Here is a 22105-nt window from a genome sequence, read left to right on the forward strand (position 1 = left end):
CCAATTCGTATATACCAAGGAAAAAATGTGGTTCGGATTCCACTATAAACTGTAGGTCCCTTACTTGTCATTAGCTGTATGGGCTATTAATTAACAGCTGTGTCTAAGGAATGTCGGCCTTCACTAACAAGACTACATGATCGCGCCACTCATCCTACACTCATCTCCATTCATACTTGGCTTAAAATACCTACTATGTATGGTCGCCATTTCATCGAACAGTATTTACAGTATAAGGTAGACAATGTACAAAATTATCATTTTGTGTAGCGTGCCAAAAAATATTGTTCACCACGCTGGCCAAAAGTGTCATTTCAACCCTCCCATTTTCCAACCCCCTTCGCTTCGGTCAAACTCGTGTCGAAAAGAGCCTCTTTATGTCTTGATGAATATTATATTTTACACACTTATACGATTTTCCTTGTATTGCGAATGTGATAGTATCATGCTTCTCTTGAATGATGTTAATCGCAGTCTTTGTTCTACATTAGACTCGAAATTCGCAGAAAACAACGTCTGATGTTCCGATACAGATCAAAATATTTGGTAAACGCAGAAGGTTTCGTCAGCCGCTGACCCTAGTGTTATCTCAGAGATCGCCAAGTCATAGCGATACAGCGCGTTCATGATAAACGCACGTCCGCTCAAATTTCAATGGCATTGAAACGTTTGCGGAAAAATACTCGATTTTTGGGGCTAGCGATATGGATTGGCTTCTTACTGTATAAGCTACCATATAACCTAAATTGTAGGTTGGTTAATGTCACTAATGCGATTGTTCTGAAAAATATATACAGGGCTTATGCTTGTGCAAACACTTTTTAACCTCCTTTTAAGGATGGCTGATAAGTTTCACCCGTTATTTTTTAAGGACCAACAAGGCTGATTGCAAAATAGTTTTGGGTAAAACAGTGATCTTTGTAACATATTGAACCTTGTACTTGTCCAAACATTCATCCGACTTCACCTTATTGTGTCTCTGCATACAGAAATCCAATCAAAATCATACAGCAAAATTTCACCTGTTTTGACATTGTGCAATCCAACAATTGAATTTCACAAATGACCACTTCTGTGGAATTTGAAGAACCCCGACTTGGCTTAGAAATTTCAGATAAACACAGTAAATGTGAACGTTACCATAAATTTAAATGTTACTGTACCCTTCAAATGGGGTTTCTTGACCCATACTTCACTGTTTCTTGACACGTCCGTTATGTTCGTCGGTTCAATGCCGTCGATTGCGCAACAACCGCCACCTGCAGTAGCGCTTGTCTCAACGTATTTTCATGTCTAGACATGAAAGTCCGATCGCACGGAGAGCACGTGGCGACCACGTGGACTCTGACGAGACTTGCGGTTACGTGGGGGGGGGGGAGGCAGGGGGGGCGCTACGTTTACGTTCATTCATATTCGCAGCTGCGACAGTAAAAACTCGTCTGGGGCAAAAACCCGATAAAAGTCCCCGGCGCCCTCCGTCTGTGTCTGGGAGGCGGCTATTGTGCAATAGCAGAATTGGAGGTAGCACTTCAGAATGAGGTGAATGCCCATTTGTACAACCACAAATCGTCTGGCACGCTACCACAGCGATCTTTGTAGGAAATCTAAAATAAGGAAACCTTGGATAAAATTAGGTGCTACGTGCTACCATGGATATTTTTGTAATTTTTTCCTGCATTGTAGTAAATATTAATTCAATGTTTCAATGTGTACTTGTATTGTGGAATGTATAGGCCTATCGACTGGATTTTGGAAAAAATATAAAATAACCTTTATTTACAAGCGAATATCAAACTCAAGTAAAAACTAAAAACTAAATTAGCTCAATACAGTACCAATATATAGCCTATTTACATATAGGATATAGGCCTACAGAATGTTTTCAGAGAAATAAATAATAATTATAATACACATTGTATGTCTGATTTATTTATTGCGGCACTAAATTAGCTATAAACCAGGTACTCGTTAAACCTGATGTTATTTAAATGGATTTAATTGAAAATCAATTCAGACAAATGGAAATCGCTTAGTTGGCAGGATTGCTGCGGCGGGGGTAAATTTTTAGTATAAAATCAGTGGTGTAGTATAGCAGGAACACGTGGGGATGACGTTCAAATTCTGATTGTTCAAAAAATTATAATTATAGTCCGTGTTTTCCCGCACTGTACAATTTACGACTGGTAAAAATTATCAAGAGTGAATCAAGACAAAGGAAACGCCTGACTCGTTCTTCACACTTGTTGTACTGTTACCGAGCAAACGCAGATAAGAGATAAGCGGGAGTGTTGTATTGTAAAACAAGAGATGAGATAACACAGGCGCCACACGCCGTAATGATATCTCATGAGAAAGCAAAGAGACAGAGATAAGAGGGAAAGGTCAGGGTTGTCTGGCGGAGCTTTAGTTTCGATAACTTGGATTTCCACCAACTAGGCCCACCTTTGCAGCCAAAGACCAATCACATGAAAGTTGTATACAAAGAGGGAAAGCGTACTTTAATACTTTTAATTGAAATGGCGACCATATGGTATTTTAAGCCAAGTATGGATAGAGATGAGAGTAGGATGAGTGGCGCGATCTTGTAGTCTTGTTAGTGACTAAGGCCGACACTCCTTAGACACAACTGTTAGTTAATAGCCCATACAGCCTCCATACGTTTATGGTGGAATTTAAACCACATTTTTGCATCGCCATTTACGAATTGCTCTAATCATCAGTATAGTGCTGCGGATAGTAGTGCTCACTAGTACGGACTTTAATCCACACCAGGGAGTATCGCATCCACAGATCATGCCTATAAATATCCACAATTCGTTACCTCCAAGTAGCTGGAAGAATGACGCCACGGTCCTAGTCTCCGGTGTTTATGACGTTTTGAAACAGCCAGAGTAACTATTAAAATTTCGATAAGGCTGCTTGACCTAATATTTCTATTACAATTCATCAATAGAAACAGCTCCAATGTTTAGAACGTTAGAACTGCGAAGTAAACCCCCGTTTGAACTCTACCACTGGTAGAATAATCCTAATCCTTGAAGTTGACCCTGAAGGGTCGTGAACTTCACCTGCTTCAGACAGGTTCTGACACGTTCAATGGGAATGGTCCTCCCAGCCTCCATTGAAGATTGGAGTTTAGGAAAGATGGGGACAAGGAAACTTAGGGACACGGAAAGTTAGGGACAAATAGGGCTTTGAGCAGGGAGGAGGGAGAGATTAACTGAACTAGGCTCTGAAACGACTCTTTTAAAACGAATCGTACTCCTGTTTCAGTTCACAGAGTGCTAAAATAACGGGATTGACTTCAAAATCATAGTTTGAATATAGTATTTGCAAACAGTATACATAAAAGTGTAAAAATTCAAATCAGGCTCGACCACATAGGTTTGCTAGCTCCTTTTTTTACTCATTTTGGATAAGTTAAATATATATTACAGAAAATATAAAAGTATTCTATGCAATAATATTACTGAATATAAAGTAATGGCACATTGTTAAGATATGCTGACATAATTAAGCGTTGCAAGTTTAAAATTCGAATATATTTGTGATACGAATTCGTGAACTATCTTGTTCCCACGAAATCTATCTAAAGCCCCGTGTACACGTAGCTAGTTTACTAGCAGCTAGTATTCGCTGCTAGCACTAGCTGGGCACACTAGCGCGAAAATTCCCATCTACACGTGGCTAGTTATTAGCGCTTATTATTAGCGCTAGTCATGTAGAAGTGAAGTGTTCATTGGTCGCAATAGTCATTTCAGTTTAGCACAAAATGTCTTCTGTTCCCTTAAATCGAAATGTTTCGAGACAAATTTTAAGAATTGGTGTACAAGAGTTGTGTGAACATGAACTTAATAAAAAGAGACGATCTGTGTGGTTTCGAAAGTGGATTAGGAGGCGAGAACATCTTGGTGCGTCCAATACTCTTTAAGATAACTGGCATTGGAAGACCTTACAGAGTACTTTAAGTTTTTGAGAATGAATGCTTTAAAGTTTGAAGAACTGTTGGAACTAATCACTCCACTTATTAGGAAAAATGATAATGTTATGAGAGAGGCTATAACGCCAAAAACTAAACTTCAAATAACTCTGAGGTATTTGGCAACAGGAGATTCATTTCCTTCTTTACAATACTTATTTCGTGTGCCTATGACATTTTAGGTACCTATGACACTTGAAGAGTGGAAAGCTATTCAAACTGATTATTATTTACAATGGAACTTCCCAAACTGTTGTGGAGCGCTGGATGGCAAACATATTCGCATAAAAAGGCCTTTGAATTCTACGTCTACATTTTTTAACTACAAAGGTTTCTATAGCATAATACTATTTGCTATGGTTAATGCCGACTACACTTTCAGTTTCATTGATGTAGGCTGTGACGGAAGAGCCAATGACAGCACAATTTTAAAAAACTCTGACTTAAATATAGCTTTGGAGCAAAATCTTCTTCAGTGGCCAAAGAATGGCTTATGTGTGGCTGATGATGCTTTCCCGCTACGTCACAATCTGTTAACACCCTATAGTCACAGAAACTTAGAATTAAGCGAGAGAGTATTCAATTACCGACTCTCAAGAGCCAGAAGGGTATCCGAAAATGCATTCGGAAATTCTGGCCTCAAGATTTCGAGTCTTCACAACACCTATTGCAGTATCAGTCGAAACTGATCACCGGCGTGTGGCGAGTGGCGATTAGGACTAGCAGAAGTGCGAAGTGCAAATGCCCCGCTAGTACCGCGCTAGTTCGCTAGCGCTAGTGGTCACGTGACCACCCCCTCCACTTATTAGCGCTAGTAATATCAAACATGTTCAAAACGACTAGCAGCGAGTAAAATGCTAGCGCGCTAGTATATTTTAACGCTAGTAGACCGTTTACACGGAGCGAATTTACTAGCGCTAATCAACTAGCTGCTAGTACTAGCCTCGTGTACACGGGGCTTAATGATTATTATCACTGATAGACAGTAAATCACATGGTAAATGGAATACAGAATACCTGGAGACTACAACTAATTTGTCAGTTTGTAGTTGTTATTTTATAATCACCTTTATCATAACGGATGTCTCGTGTAATTCTTGCGTGGCACATACAAAACTGTCAATAGTCATATATTCACAAACAGTAAATTGAAAATAAATTAAACAATAGGTGGAATACTTTGTACCTGATGCCTACGAATACATTTTACAACAGGTATTTAATAATTAATCTTTAATCTTTCTCAGTAATAGCTAGTCTCGGGTTGTTCCTGACTTTAACAATAAGGCATATTGTGTTGTCCCTAACCTCTACAAAAGTGAACAAATTTAAGGGGAGATACAACTAGATGTAAATACAACAAATCGAAGTTACAACTAGACCTAGGTACAATTACAATAGAGAACAAGTCGTTTTAAAGAGTCGTTCTCAGAACTGTGTCAGCCTCCGTTTGCCTCCCCTTCGGCTCACAACCCTATTTGTCCCCAAGTTTCTGTGTCCCTAAGTTTCCTTGTCCCCATCTTTCCGGACACCGAAGATTGGACCCTAGACGTGGTCGGGGGTGTGGCATTAGACTTTATAATTCAATGAAAGGCAAGAGCACAATGTTCATTCGGTGAATCTTGCAGCCCATTCGAAATAATACTGCCAAAGAAGTTAGATCATTTTTTAAAGTGGAAAAGATATGCTGGTTTGGTTTTTACTGCTTCGAACAATACTTGTAGCAATGTTTTTCCACTAATTTAAAACCCGCTGGTGGGTATTTGAACCCAAATATGAGTGAAGGAAGTGTAGAATGAAGTGTGGTGATATCTTTTTTGTTACTGACTAAGATCAGCTGTTTCATTAGTCCATTAAATTTGAAGCCCAATGATCAGGAACAGCTGGGTCCAGTACCAACTTTTCTCAGGATAGCTCCAGCAACATTTTGAGCACCATAACACCTCAGCTACCCAGCCAGTAGTTCAAATCCATCCTTTCAAACCGTTGGATCGATCTTGTTAATCATTTTGTAGGTTGAGTTCACAAAACATAACTACATATTCTAGTAATACGTCCTTCATACAAAACATTTTGAGCAATACAACTAACTTTTGACTTAACATTGCAATTGCATCGGTTTTTAAGCGCTGATTTTAAATTTATAACTGTCATAAAAAGGAATACCTGTTAAGTATTATGTTCTTAAATTATTATTGGTAAAAATGTTTACCCTACATATGCATTTTTGGCGGACCAAACTTGCTAAACGAAAAACATTTCCACAGCTCAAAACTATTTGCCACGTCTGAATGGAATACTTCTGCAGATGATATGCTATCACTCTACAAACTGGTCCAGTCTAAATAGAGAAAACCAGTAGTCGATCTGCGAACATACGTGACATGTCGCATGTTCGAATCTGCTGCAAGTGGAACTGGTTTAGATAAACCTGGCTAAAAATTAGATATAATAGCATAATAAACTGTGCAATGCATGTGATATAAATCAAACATTATGACAGATGATGGGAATGACAAGTTCTACTATATAGCATTTGTGAGCAAACTAGCTACAACATTACATCAGATACGAAGACAACTCGAGAGCGCCTTACTAGAATGGTGACCAGTCATCGTATAAGAACTTATTTAATATTTTAACTTGGTTGAGCCCCGTCAGAGTGTACTTCTATAATCTCCCTTTTCTTCCTATTCAAAGTTTTTTGTCATCACAAAATAATAGTCGTACAAATGACTAGGCCTACACATTTATGTCCAATTGTCACCATAATCACCACCGCAACTTACTGCAAAATAGCATCCTCAACATTGGGGAAACATGTTTAGCTATTTCCTATTTCCCAAGTCTGTACCATTGGTACCATACTGTATACCACTTAGCGCGCTAGAAGTTTCCGCTCACGCCGCTAGATGTCAGTGCAGTCAGAAACTCAAGTTTCATATGCACAAACCGAGAACCTCACAACTTTAAATACATTTTTTAGATGCTAATAATCTTAAATTGATTTTTTGAGTGGTGAACTTTCCTAATTTTAAGTTCACTTGACACGAATCTTCCTATTTGAAATTGAAAATAATTCGTTTTCACGTTTTAATTTGGTGTAGAAGTAGTTCAGTATACGACCGAATGTACAGCAATGTTGAAAGAATATAATAAGTCGCACGATGAGTAGTTCTCGTCCGGGTTGGTCGGCAGGAAACTATCACCGAATCGAAGGAGGATGTAAAGTGCCTCATTCTACTTCGATTCGAGGAACGAAATCTGCCGACCAACCTAGAAACAAACCTTATGATTTTTTATGCTAAAATTAAACTTTAGTCCCAATCATAATCAAGTTCAAGTTGACGTTAAACATTTTTCAAAGGTTTGAACATCCAACATTAAAGGAAAAACGTAATCAAAAGTTTATTAACTCTAGAAAAAGTAAACAAAAAAATCAAGTCAAACAGCTGTCTTTAACATTTTAATTTTGACTAATACAGCTCTTTAATTGATGTTCCTACTCTTACGAGAGGGTTAGTCAAAGGACTGATTTTTGGAGTAAGTTTCTCATCAAGACCTTTCATTCAAGTATGTGGTTGATAGGTGTGCGGCTTATTTTTTCTCAAAAGTTCAGATTCTTCTTAGCGTATAGATGATCCTTAACGAAACAGCTGATTTTGGTCAGTAAAGCAACTGACCTGTAAAGTACAGACAGTAAAGTAAGAACAGTAAAGTACGCAATTGGCGTCCCCATCTCAATGATTGATTGATAATCGTTTATGTTCCCAGTTTTCATCTATAATCGCATGAAAAACTAAAATGAGAAATATGACTACAATAGCATCACATTAAACTAGGCCCATTCAACTAGTAAAATATATAGACTAGTGCACCTGTTGCTCGAATTAGAGCAATTGCAAAGAATTACAGGCGTTATATTTCAAAACAAATAACAGTCACAATTTCCAATGACTTATAGTCAACTCAAAGATAATGTAATCAATCACCCCACTCCAGTTATCGAAACTATTCCAATGAACTGAAAACGAACGCGCACTCCACTATAGTTATCGAAACTGAAAACGAACTCACTCTGAAAACGAATGCTCTTGTGTGTATCATGTGTGTTTACTATGAACAGCTGTAATTAATACAAATTATTCGTCTAAACAAAATCCTCACAAGAACTACCGTTGGGATTTTGATGACCTGAGGGGTAAAGCCCGAAGACTTTATTACAGCAATTGGTGAAAGGGGGCGTATACACAAAAAATACTAAATTTTGACAAATCGCTTGTAAAAATCCGTCCATTATTATTGGAGGAGTAGTGTTTGGTAGGAATCGCCTTCACGTACATAAAGATGGTGTACGTATCCAACGCTTATACTGTACTCAGTAACAACGCTACTCAAAGGATTTCATTCTCTCAACTATTCATCTGATCAGCCGTGTGTGAGTGTGCGTAGCTGGCTCGAATGAATGAATGATCAGTCAATTAACACACGAGCCTCTGAGCTCCACTTGTCCGCACCCGGAAAGTCCGGAGAGCGGCGCGTACCAAAGGGCGGATTGACAGTTGCCAGAGGGGCAGATTCCGATGACTCAGTCCGGGGAACTGACCTCTCTCATGGGGAGATTCCACTGTCCCTCAACAACCTCCAGGAAACTGCGCCACAGCCGACAAGCCGCCTCTTACTTTACTTTCTCCTTCTTGGAGAATGAGTCATTTTGTAAAAATATACTAGGATGTTTAATTTTCAACTGATGTCTTCGGCTTCGGATATTAATTTTTTTAAAGTTCGTTGAGACCAAAAAGGTCTTAGTCTATGTTCACAGAGTCACTATTGAATATTACTTGATTGATTAGGAATTTACAGTATATCTTCATGAAGAACCAACCATTGGTGTCAACACGTATAAAAATAAAAATAAATAAAATATTAGTGATTTTTTTTAGTAGGTTTATATTGTGATTGGACTGAAAATAGTTGAACAGGAAAAAAATTATTTCTGAGATCCTAGTTCTGGTGTTGTGCTCTAAAAAGTCGGAACCTTGGTAAAATACGGACTTTAAACAACTCTTGCTAAATAAAACCTAAGAATTCCAGTGATGATACAGAAATTTCGACACAATACCATTGAACACTGCTCAACAAATAAAATCTAGTTTTTTTTTAAGTTAACGATATACTGTATTTAACTCAATAATTAATGTGTGGCTAATTAATAATTACGTATACATTTTCAAAAACTTTAAAAAAATTAATACAATGTTATTAATTATTTCATAAATTTCATTCGTTAAAAACTTATCACTTATCAACACATTCAAACACAATTATTTATCTAGTGTTCTAGTTCTTTCTTAAGTTTTTACGCCAACCCAAGCCACGTAACCAGATAACCAGTGTAAATAGACATGATATGTATGTCCAACTCGCTCATATTAGGTTTGTGATTTGACACTTCTTGGTGTTTGACTAAATTTGGTGTTGGGTTTGGTGTCGCGCTAAACAACAAACACGTTGTATTATTTAAGCCACATAATAAAGAAATAATCCAGCTGCGATATTTAGTTTTGGCATCCATGTATAAATCCCAAAGTACCCATGAACTTTTGAGAAAACTAAAAGTCACACCCCATAAATCATATACTTAAAATGATCGTCATGACTGGTACGGGTAGCGTCGTCCTGTAATCCAGCTACTAGGAGGTCACGAATTGTGGATATTTATAGGCATGCACTGTGGATGCGATACTCCCTGGTGTGGATTAACGTCCGCACGAGTGAGTACTACGACTATCCGCAGTACTATCCAGATAAGTAGACCAATTCGTAATATACCAAGGCAAAAATGTGGTTCGGATTCCACAATACTGTAGGTCCCTTAGTTGACATGGGCTATGAATTAACAGCTGTGTCTAAGGCAAGGAATGTCACTAACAAGACTACAAGATCGCGCCACTCATCCTACGCTCATCTCCATTCATACTTGGCTTAAAATACCTACTTTGTATGGTCGCCATTTAATAAGAAAGTACCTTGCGCAAAACTATCTATTATTTCATAAATTGCCCTTTAAGGTCGTAATTCCTTTCGAAAGGGAACTTTCCATATACCTAGATGTTCCTGATCATTGGGCTTTAAATAAATGATCCTGACTAATGGAACCAATGATCTTAGTCAGTAACAAAGCTACAAAAGACATCACACTTCATTCTACACTAATCCTTCACTCGTATTTGGGTTAAAATACGCACCTAGGTGGCGTCCCCATCTCAATGATTGATAATTGATCATTGATAAGTGACTTAATGTTAAAAGTACCCCAGCTGTACTTATTTGTTTCTTATTCTTTCAATGTATTATGTATTACTGTATTCTGTTTTGTTTATTTCAGCTTAACCAATCAATAGTTTTTTATTAATATTTTAGTCAGATAAATATAGGATATGACCTTTAAAAAATTGCAAGAAAACGTTTTATGGTTTTATTTTGTAGTGTTGGGTGTGCAGAGTGACATACTAAAAGTTGTCAACAATCTGTCCACGGAAAACCCCCTAAAATCACAATAAAAAATAGCGGCTATTCCCAAAACATTGGAAATAATTGGAAAAAAATATAACACATACATTTTTTATACACATTTTTAGAGAAATTGATTTGGTACCACCGCCGATATTTATTGGGTAGTATGTACGTCATTTTAATAGGGAACACATTTTTGGACATAATCTAGGATCTGTCATATTGGATATAAATAAAAAATTTCAAACGTAATGATATTTTTATGACATTATAAACTAGATTTTTACGCTGATTTAAATGCCAAATCCGTTTTTTTTTATATCTTTGTTAGTTTGAAAGATATATTTAAACAAAAGCTCTCCCCTATACATTTCTCATGGACGTTTCGTACTTTAAACATTACTTAAGATTATTTTTCTTATATCCTCAGTTCTTATTGACGGTTACAGTTCGTTCTAGCCTTAAAATATTCAGTTATTTAAGGGCTTTCATTCAAGCTATTGATCATTAAAATCGGACGAGTTAGAGACGAGCTACGAACCAAAACAGAATATTAAATTTAACTTTATAGAAATCAGTTTTTATAAAAAGATTTATATCTTGGGTTGTTAATACGTCACCAAGTTATTTCTGGTCTCAATTTACTCAGTAAGTGTTTGGTTTAAATCACTAAATAAAATCTGAGACTGAGAACTTTAAAAAAAGGAACGAACCTTCATTTAACATTAATTTTTTTCAATTTGTCGTTAGTTAAAGACATATATCCTCAATTCAAAATAACTCCCAATAAGTAACCCATAGCTAAAATAAAAGTCAATACTTTGACGAATTATTTAAGCCTATGAAGAGTTTTTTGGAGTTATTTATAATTGGGGAAATATGTCTTTAACTAAGGAAAGCTTTCTATTTCGTTCTGTTGTAATGACTGCTGAGCATTTGTTTATAAATTTTGATTCACAAATTATTTTATTTATCTTCCTTATCCTTCCAACCATAAATTTGTTTAGTTCCTTTTACTAAAAATACACACTCAATATAATCAATAATACGTTCACGTTTTTATGTGTTCACTTCAAACAATGTAAACGTTGCTACACAATACACGGAGTGGGACCTTTTCCTTGACACCGCTGTGTGTTTTCAGGTTCAAATGTTTTAGTTATTTTAAAATCCAGTTTAAAGTTGGAAACATAACCTCACTTCGAATTGAAAGGTTACGTAAATACAGTGATTGAATCACATAGACTCCCTAGCTAGGGGTGATTGAATGAAAATCCCACCATGGCCCAAGCGCGCATCGAATACCCAATATTCCCAGATAGGTAAAACCAGGCAATAAAAACTTGGAAAATCTTCTGCTAAAACAATCTAGTGTAACCTCATAAACAAGACCCTCGATGACAGTTTTAAAATCTCCTAGAATTTATTTTACACATAGTCATTGCAAACCTCGATAATAAGTCAATCTTGATAACTGTCTACGATAGTCTCTACTGTATACATCTGTTGTATCATACAAAAAGAAATAACGGAAAAACATCCTCAAGCCCGCCAAATCTCGTGGCACGAGCGGTGTTTGGCGGGAAGTGCTGTAGAGGGGAGGGATATTTACACTACACCTTATTAATGAAGTGGTGTGGAGGGGGGAGGTGCCAGTCCGTCTAGGGCTAGTCGCCCCCTCCCTCCCCGGCTACTCTCCCTATATAACTGCCCGGTGACGACGGGCCGTCAGTATAGCAGATCACACAGTGCATCAGAGATCACTTTATCAGTGCCATGGAGTTCAACGTATGTTGTCGGAGGGTGGTCCTCCTCGTCGCCCTTTATATCGCCGTAGTGTCTACAGCGTCGGTGCAGGTGTCGCAGGTTGCCAAGGTAAATAAAAAAATCACTAGAGTAGATCGTCATTAATTTAATTATTTTTTAGTAATTTGCTATAGGTTGCATAGAGGGTACAAAATACACATTTTGATTGTGGTAGACTACGAAGTAATTTTGCAGCAATTTTCGTCTTACTGATTCGTTAAGTTTAACACGAAATAAACCACTTTATGCATTTAATCGTGCCAATTGCATTATCTAGTCTGTTTGGAAGCGTGTTGAAAACTAGTGTGTATAAATAATTAAAACTACCATTATAAACTTAAATTTTATATTTCATTAATTGAATAAGTGGACAATTTTGCTAATCAATTACGGTATTTTTTTTAGTCAAATTTGTAGAAGAATGTGATTTTGATATTTGTTGTAGACCTATGAAACGAAATTGTTGAGAATGTAGGTTATTGCGAGTGTATTGTAAAATTTTTAATTTAACTAATCTAAAATAAAATTATATTCCTAAATACTAAGGTTATTTATCACAAGATGTATGGTGGTAGATGAATTAGTATTTTCTGTATTTTTTAAGTCGGTATACCAAATAAATTGCCTTCAATTTATTAACAGTAATCAAACTAATTACGCCCAAATACTTGTTTAAGCAATTAAAACCCAACATCTGTAACACATTAACAGAAACTCATCCAAACTGTTTCATCACAATAATGTTTGCACTAGATATATTTTCGTAATAATCTTCCTACGCGTTTTCTTGTGCGTCATTCTTATCTACGAGAAATTTGTTTACAAACCGTCGTTGAAAACATTGAAGAATTATTAGAGATTTAATTTGGACAGTTTCCGAACGTTTCGACTACGTTTTGATTCCTTCAACCTTTGATTTGTGCCTATTTTAAAATTACGTGAATTCTATACACCTTATTTGTGAAAATTTGTCTGTTGTGGATTAGAAATAGAACTAATACTTATAAGGAGTTCTCGATTGTACGTAAGGTGTTCGTATCGTTGCGTCAGCCACGTGGTGTACAGTAGACCACGTGGTTCTGTTGAATGTGGGTGGGTCTCATTCAATCCACACCTGCTTGCTTCATTCATTCACAAATACCTCCGCATTTAAACATTATTCAGAATTATTATATAGCTTCTTGATCAGCTGTGAATTATTATAATTTTAAAATTCCATTCTCAAATTTCACTTGTTTACAATCTAATTAAATAGGATCATTTTTTTAATTTTGTAAACGATTACCGTATTAGTTGATGTATGAATCGTACAGTTTAAGTCGTACAATTTTAGCTTTGCCTACTTCAAGATTTTTTCGAAACTTTTTGGGAAGTCGATTTAGTACGTAAGAAAAAAATAAGTTTATGAGATAAGTAGCCTAATTTAGTTTATGAAAAGAGATAAACAGAAACTTGTACAAAAACGAATAATGTAACCAAGAAATAGGCCTATAATTAAAATATAGCGTTAAACCTAACTTTATTTTTGATAGGAAATTATCCCGATTCATCCCAATAGGGTCAAGTACAAAAGAAGCTTTTAATTATACAGTATTTATAATTTGAATATGTACTATTTAAGCTATACGATTATTTTACGGCTAAGTAGACCCACTCAGTTCGTGAAGTAGAGCGGTCAGCTGATGCAATATTCTCTCTCGAGCTATCAGTGTACCTGTACAAGGTTAACCCTAGTTACCTGTGTCCTTCACTTATTGAGGAATTTAAGTATCCAAATCACCATAAATGGCTTACACTTTATGTGAATGCTAGGCTGCATCCACACATCCTCCTCTAATAACACCTAATTTAGTCAATATCGAAAAATATTGCATTTAAAACTCGTTCAAGTTTATAAGCGATTCCAAAACTAAAATAGGATTTTTACAAGAAAATTATTCAATTTGTATGCTCAGTAGTAATTTACGCTGAAATATAAACCCGGGATTCCTCTGAACCTAAAATTACGATCACTGATTGCCGGATTGAAGTGTCCCATTTCCTATCAGTGTGTATGTGTGTGTGTGTGAGAGAGAGGGAGAGAGAGAGAGAGAGAGAGAGAGTGAGAGAGGGAGAGAGAGAGAGAGAGAAGGAAGGGTTGGGAGATGAGTGAGATCACGCCACCCGCTCAGCCAATCAGAACGCTCCAATCATTTCATTCATTAGGTGGAGTACGTGTCCGTAGTCTCGTAGTAACTAACTCTGTCTACGTCATGCACACGTCACGGGGGTTCTCTCTCTCTCACACCGACAGCTGATTATGGTTGGATAAGATTCTACCACCCCTAGCCGGTAGATATATCGTGGACTAATATGTCTAGTTTGCGTATGAGCATACACTCTAGTTACAAAGGGAGGTTTTTGAAACCCCCCTTTTAAGGGGTTTCACCGGAGTCTAGGGGGTTTCCTACAACCTTCCCCCTGAATACACTAGCTGCGTCTGAGGAACCCCTCTTTACGATCCTTAGATAAATAATTCATCCTCCTATTTCATTTACCTAACCAATAGGTTTTTTTACAGTAGTCAATCGTTCGATACAAACAAAACTCCGTTTTTTTAAATTTGGCTAAAACCAGACAAATTGTGACGGTAATTGGAAACTTCCATTTCTCAGAGGTCCAATAACTAAGGGAAAGCAGGATACTTCGAAGAACAATCACACAAAAAATTTTCTCTGGAACTTTTTCTTGTCTAAAAGTTTTCACTTGCTGCGAATAGGTAAAAACACGAGGTTGAGGAGGAAGTAAATTTAATTTATTATAATAGACCCCTCTATTCGTATATATTGACGGGTCATTACATGTACAATAACATAAAATGCATCAAGTCTGGTTTATCTTGCAACTTAAAACCCAAGACGCGACATCTTAAATACTTGAGTTGACATAATGGACATAACTGAATTGTACATGTTCAGGGTGAATAAAAAGTCAAGACACCCCCCTCTAATATTTTTCTAAGTAAATATAGGCTACAGAGATATCCTTTTGGTGGTCGTGCAATCTTAGAAGTTTCATTTTATGATTTTGAAATTTTGAGTGTCCTCCCAAAAGAGGGGATTTGGGGGGCAACTCAAATATTTTAAATGTAAACCCCCTTCAAGTGACACCTCATTTTGAAGTGTTTACGAAAAGGTAAAGAATGGTGAAAACTAGAGCTCGCTATCTCTTCTCTTTCCAAAATGGTAGGCCGTCAAATGTTGTGGAAAATCAATGGTATATTGGTTCGTAATGGTAATATTGGCTACCATTTTGGACAGCGAACTCTGGTTTTCACCATTCTTAAAGTTTTTGTTAACACTTCAAAATGAGGTGTCAGTTGAAGGGGGTTTACATTTAAAATTGTTGAGTTGCCCCCGAAAGCCTCCCTTTTTGGGGGACACTCAAAAATGTTAAAATCATTAAATGCAACTTCCTACTAAGATTGCACGACCACCAAAAGGATATCTCTGTATATTTACTTAGAAAAATATTAGAGAGGGGGGCTTGACTTTTTATTCACCCTGTATAGTCTGTATGATGGAACCTGTCTCCTGATTCTTCGTCTACCTGGGGACTAGGCAATGGATTGGTAGGTCAGAAGACTAGTTCCTTCATGTATAGACTATAGTGACATTGAAGCCGTGCCGTGCTATGTAGGGTATTCATATGCGTAAACTACACAGGTCATCTCACTCCATTCTTCTCTACCCCTTCATTCATAGCCAGCTTTAATGCACCTTAGTGTGCGATCGCTGTCCTAAAGAAAGAATTGAATTGAACGTATCGGAGGAAGTCGACTGGGCATAGTTTATTCATACATCGAAGGTGATTGGGGATGGGTTTTACCTACTGTCAATGAAAAAGGCCCTGATCCCTGACCGCCTTCGTTACTTGAACAAACTATAGTATCGGAGTAAGGCCACTAGGTACACTACTCATAGGTACAATCTTTGACTGGTACAATATACTTTGTTCAAATATCGAAGGCGGTCGATGATGTGACCTACCTACTGCCAATGAGCAAGGTGTGTATTCATTGGCCACATGACATGCCTCATCCCTGACCACCTTCTTTATTTGAACACACTATAGTGAGGCGGTTCGGTTCATCTCAATACCGGCCTCGCGAAGCGGAACTCAACGATTGGCGACCTTACATCCATTTGAGCGGCCTTAGACTACACCATTACCTCTATGCGGTACCATTACATGCAGTAATGGCTAACGGTAAAAGACAAGTGGCTGACCTATCCAGCTGACCACCCGATTCCCTGTGTAGAATACACTATCGAGGGTACGTTGTGGCGGAAATATTGACGGGACCTTAATTTTGACTTATATGCAATCGTTGCGTTAGCCGCTTAGGGGTATACAATTATCCAAGAAAAATATCAAGATCGTTCGATATCATTCAGATATGAAGTAGAGAATGACGAATGTTTACCCTCTCTGGCGGAATTTTCTCTTTCACCTTCTTTCCAGGTTAGGTCAGATGTACATTTTGTCACATACCTGTTATGTTGGTACTCAATCTTTTTTAGTTGTTCAATCTTTGACTATTGGTAGAACTGAGCAAGCCTCGTACATTTTTGGGATGTAACTAACAGATTTCTGCAGAATATGCGGAATTTCGACCAAGTCAAACTAATGGGATAGGACGACTTTTTGCAAGCTTTTAGCACCTAAGATACATCAACTATATCAGTAATAAAAAGTAATGTAGGAAATATTATTAGATATTAACACATTCTGCGAGTGACCATTAACACATTCTGCGAGTGACTCACAAAACCATGTCCCTTTTTTAACCAAAATTGATGACAGCTGGTCCTTATAGGATGTATATACTTCAGTATCCAAAAGTCAATGGTTCAATAAAAAGGGATAGGCAAAAGTTAAACTGAAAACCAAAGGTTTATAGAGTACAGACTCTTTACAACTAAAGTCAACTTTTTTACGACGAACAAGATCCCAAAAGTTGTAAGAAATTTCGTGGCTCCTGCATAGGTATCCACTGTTGGTAAATGCATTTTTTACCATGTAAATGAGAGATTTCCAAAATTTCCAATTTTTTAAGGGGGTCAAAAACGGGTTTGAAATTTTTAAATTCAATTAACCTAATCGAAACGTTACCTCCTATCCAATATCCTAAAATGATTAAATTTCGTAGCTATGATTAAAATAATTAACAACAATGACTGGTCCAACCCGTGACGCACTGGCGTATCCGAGAACTTGTATCTATCGGATAACCCTGTAGGAAGGGAGCACTGACACTAACACACTCCAGATATGTAATTAGGCTTAATCTAGCATCACGTTGTGTGTTTATTGCATCATTAACACGTCCATGTGATATTTCACAATGTGTTGTAGATGTTGAATCTATTTTTAAATTACGTGCTGTTAGTACGTCTTCATTCGCCTTTATTTTTGTCTGTAAAAAACACCGACTCTAAAGAGCGTCGAATTTGATTTTCCAGGGTGTGTTTTGATCGTGTCTTACGCGTCCAAGATATCACCAGACAAAAGAAATGTGAGTGAAGTCCACAAAATAACAGACATTCTATTTTGCTTTACGGTACACAAGTATTTGGGATGAACGATTAATTAATTCAGGGTAGACAATATTGACACCAATAGATGCATAAGACATTGATGATAGGGGTATAACATTGAGAGCTATGTCGATAAAACATTTTGGTAGACGTACGGTATCTTCCTAAATTTGAAAGCAAATATTTTATAGCTTTTTGTCACCAAAATCTACATCTCAGTAGTGAATCCAATTGGGGTGAAATAACCTACCTCTCCCTTCCTAAATTCTAAAAGTAACTATACTAATCCTAAATCCTAACTAATAACATTTCACATTGCACATTGCGAATGTCATCCGATTTTGTCAGATGCTTCAAAACATATTCGATGGGCAATTAAAATACTTTTGGTCCGTATTCCATATCCCTAAAGTCCCCAAAGTCCCCCGGTGTTCCTCCCCAGAGCCCCCAAATTGTCTTGATCCGCCCTTGCACGGTTGTAGGCCTACATAAAGAATGTAGAGTGTGTATAAATTCTAAATTGTAAGGTGACATTGCTTATTGGATACTGAAGTTGGTCATTATTTTACGTTTAAATTAACAGACAGAAAAATTCTTCACCCTCTCACAACAGTTGAAACATTTGTCATTCATGATGCCCCTGACTGCGGCGGCACAGGTTGAATGGACCAGCGGCTGCTGCGTAGTAGTTGTAACCTTGGGTTTTGACCTCTCGAGATAAATCTCCCGACTTCCGACGGCACGTACTACATTTACGCAACTATTTTATCATTTAGGTTTCGGTTTTTCAGTTGGCTTTTTATTTACACGATTCCACGACTACGATTTGATGAAGGAAATATTTTGAAAAGTGTCTCGAGGCCCGACAGGTTGCAGTGTGCGAACTGCGCAGGACCGACGAGTCAGACCGGTTTGGTTTGGTACATTCCGGACAAATCGTTCTTGTCACGTTTTACGGGTTAAATGATTTATTATCAAAATATGCTGAATAAGACTAGGATAATTTGGAAAATACGAAAAAATAAGTAGACATTGCTATGAAAAAAACATGTTAATTTGTGTATACTCTTTACCCTAGCATTGACCCACACAGAGTAGGCTTCCTATCAAATGTAAAAATTTGAATCCAAGATAATAGAAGTTCAGGACCATCTCACCATAGGGGGACTAGTCTATTGGGTTAAATCATTGACTATTGGATAGTTAAAGGTTAAACATAAGACTAAGTTACTCTGTTTACCTACCCTAGTTTGTTTGTTCTGAATTTGTAAAATAGATTTGAGCTTAAAAAGTAAATAGGAAATTTCGTAAGGAAATATGTTAGGTGTTGCTTATTTTCATTAACCACATACACTAGCCCATTTGTGGATTTAAATGAAATTTTGTATATTTATTTATTTAATTTTGTGACTGAAATAAAACATGTTTCATTTATTCATTAAAAATAATAATAATCTTGAAGGTGATTGTTTTTAATTAAGTAACAAAACAGGAAAAATGTGGGATTTTATAGATTTTGGGAATAATTACTATTTAATGTTTTAAAACGAAATACTAAGATGTAAAACATTTAAATGTTATATCAGTTATTGCATTCAAATACAGGGTGTTTTTTTAAAAACTTGCATCTTTATTTATGTAAAAACCGCAATAGAAAGACATATGCAGTTTGCGGGAATCATCTATTGACGTAGGGGGACCAATTGTTTTGAATTCAACGTTACATTCACATTCCCCCCCTTTCCCCCCCTGCCACCAACTTATTTTTTTTAAATAGCAAGGTACCCCTTGTGACATATCAAATAAAAGAGCATAAAAAAAGAAAATGTTTGATGAAAAAAAATTGAAAATCGGTTCATAAATTTGTGAGATATTCCCCCCCTCACCCCCCCGGAACTTAATTTTTTTTTATAGCAAAGTACCCCTTGTGACATATCAAATGAAAGAGCATGAAAAAAGAAAATTTTTGGTGAAAAAAAATTTAAAATCGGCTCATGAATTTGTGAGATAATCACCCCCCTTTTCCCCTACCCATAACTTGTTTTTTAATAGCAAGGTACCCGCCCTTGTGACATATCAAATGAAAAATAAATTTCACCAAAATTTTTCTTTTTTCATGCTCTTTCATTTGATATGTCACAAGGGGTACTTTGCTATTAAAAAAAAATTAAGTTCCGGGGGGGTGAGGGGGGAAATATCTCACAAATTTATGAACCGATTTTCAATTTTTTTTCATCAAAAATTTTCTTTTTTCATGCTCTTTTATTTGATATGTCACAAGGGGTACCTTGCTATTTAAAAAAATTAAGTTGGGGGCAGGGGGGGAAAGGGGGGGAATGTGAATGTAACGTTGAATTCAAAACAATTGGTCCCCCTACGTCAATAGATGATTCCCGCAAACTGCATATTTCTATCTATTGCGGTTTTTACATAAATAAAGATGCAAGTTTTTAAAAAAACACCCTGTATATTTTGGATGTTTAGCGAGCAAGGTGTTTATCACGGTACTAGCGAATATCTGAAAAATAATGTAACAATCATTGCGACTGTGACAGACGACAGTTTTGGCTGACGTAACTTTCTCCCATTCAATCCCGGCCAGATGTGAATCGGCTGATTCGAGAATGCAAATTATTTTTGGCAGGAGGTCGAGTTAGAAGGTCATGTGATTGCATAAGTTGACCCTTCAAGTAACATCTGTTATTCCTTATCTTGCTTCACTTCACGTCATATTGGCATTGCAAACAGTTGGATAAAAATAATAGATGGCGTAATCCAGATAAAACTTTCTCGTCCTCATCTCTAGTTTGGACTATTATTACAAATGTAATCACAGTAATAGAGTATTACAGTGACATTTTGTACTAAATACTTGATATGTTTGCAGAGAGCTGTATCAGCGGAGTCCCTATCTAGTGCGTCTAACAACATGGCTGGAGGTGCGAAGATCTGCCATAGCAGGACACCCTGTGGATGGGCTGTATACATACCGTTCACAAGGACTGTCGACTACTTCATGAAAAATACGTAAGTTTTACTTTGTTGAGTTCATAGTGATGAACGTAAAGTAAATCAGTTGTTGAAAAAATTTTAAGTTGAATATTTTACGGTTTTCATGTGGGGGTACTTTTGATTGATCCTGTGATTTAGAAGGCGGTGGCTTATATATTGAACAATATATTATACAAAATCGGGAAAGGTCAAGTTAGTGGCAGAATATACAACAATGAGCTATTGGTGATAAAGAAACTTAACCTATTTGATGAGAAGAAAAGATTTACCTCTTGAAAATAGAAACTTGTACAATACAGTTATTCTGCCAATTTAAGTTCAAAAATTTTAGATTATTACTTATTATTGACACCATGGGGTCATGGCATCTCTGAGAAAAACTAAATTTGAAATTTAACTCCCTAAGGTTTTAGCCATTGTAGCGACAAATAAGTATGTTTTTTTTTTTTAATTTGACTCTATGACAGCTACTTTGAAGTGTTTTACAAGAAACTTGTTCGTAGAAGGCCTGATACTGGTTTGCCCATGTGTATTTTAACTCTTGACTAATATATGTTTTCCTTTACTTCAGGTGTGTTTGCCCCAAGAACAAAGTCTGTTTGAGAACCGATGACGACCTCAGTGTCTCTGCCTATGTTTATCGATGCCGTGTCGACGCCAACCCCGCCGAAGCGGATACGGAACCTCCTACTGCAGCACCGTCACCTTCATAACCCCCACCTACACCTCGACTGTGACAGATGCCTAACAAACAAACTACCCAAAGTACTATTTCACACAGCATTTCAAACATGTTTCAACTATGTAACTGTAAAATTAGGTAACAGTGATTTTTTAGTTTACAAATATTGAAAGTACGACAGTTTTGTGGTGTTTACGTGTGTGTAAACAAATTGAAAATCTTTACCTTTTGCAATTTTTCCAAAGATAGAATAGGTATTTAATTTGTATACTTTGCGACTAGTTCCAATTTACTTTAGTTTGAGTTTTAGGCGTCTCCACCAGTCCGGGGCTTACAAAGTCCTCTTCATAATCTCTCAAGTTACTACACTTAAGTTCCTTTTGGCATATCAATGCCTCTTAGTTGCAGTCTATCTTAATCTAACATATTTATTACAGTAGATAGTTTTATTGTATACGAACATTGTACATAATAGACAATTTGTAATATTAGATTTTGTACGATTATAGAGTTATTAGTTCAATTTGGATT

The 22105-nt window shown here is 36.8% G+C and overlaps 1 protein-coding gene across 1 annotated transcript; it reads left to right on the forward strand.

Annotated features, from left to right (window-relative positions):
- The first annotated feature begins 12240 nt into the window (after positions 1 to 12240).
- On the forward strand, positions 12241 to 21776 carry LOC129002155 (uncharacterized). Its single transcript, XM_054429758.1, has 3 exons — positions 12241 to 12370; positions 20768 to 20907; positions 21464 to 21776. Exons 1-3 carry the CDS (start codon positions 12272 to 12274, stop codon positions 21603 to 21605), a joined length of 381 nt encoding a protein of 126 aa, XP_054285733.1. The 5' UTR covers positions 12241 to 12271; the 3' UTR covers positions 21606 to 21776.
- The last annotated feature ends 329 nt before the right edge of the window (positions 21777 to 22105 follow it).

Source organism: Macrosteles quadrilineatus, unplaced genomic scaffold, assembly GCF_028750875.1.
Source record: "Macrosteles quadrilineatus isolate MER2022 unplaced genomic scaffold, UCM_ALF_1.0 Scaffold_9__3_contigs__length_116548681, whole genome shotgun sequence".
In the NCBI taxonomy this organism is placed as follows: domain Eukaryota; kingdom Metazoa; phylum Arthropoda; class Insecta; order Hemiptera; family Cicadellidae; genus Macrosteles; species Macrosteles quadrilineatus.

Coding starts and splice junctions, on each gene's coding strand:
- LOC129002155 (XM_054429758.1), top strand. CDS start 12,272: ATGGAGTTCAACGTATGTTGTCGGAGGGTGGTCCTCCTCGTCGCCCTT. Junction 12,371..20,767: donor AGGTGTCGCAGGTTGCCAAG/GTAAATAAAAAA, acceptor ATATGTTTGCAG/AGAGCTGTATCAGCGGAGTC. Junction 20,908..21,463: donor GACTACTTCATGAAAAATAC/GTAAGTTTTACT, acceptor CCTTTACTTCAG/GTGTGTTTGCCCCAAGAACA.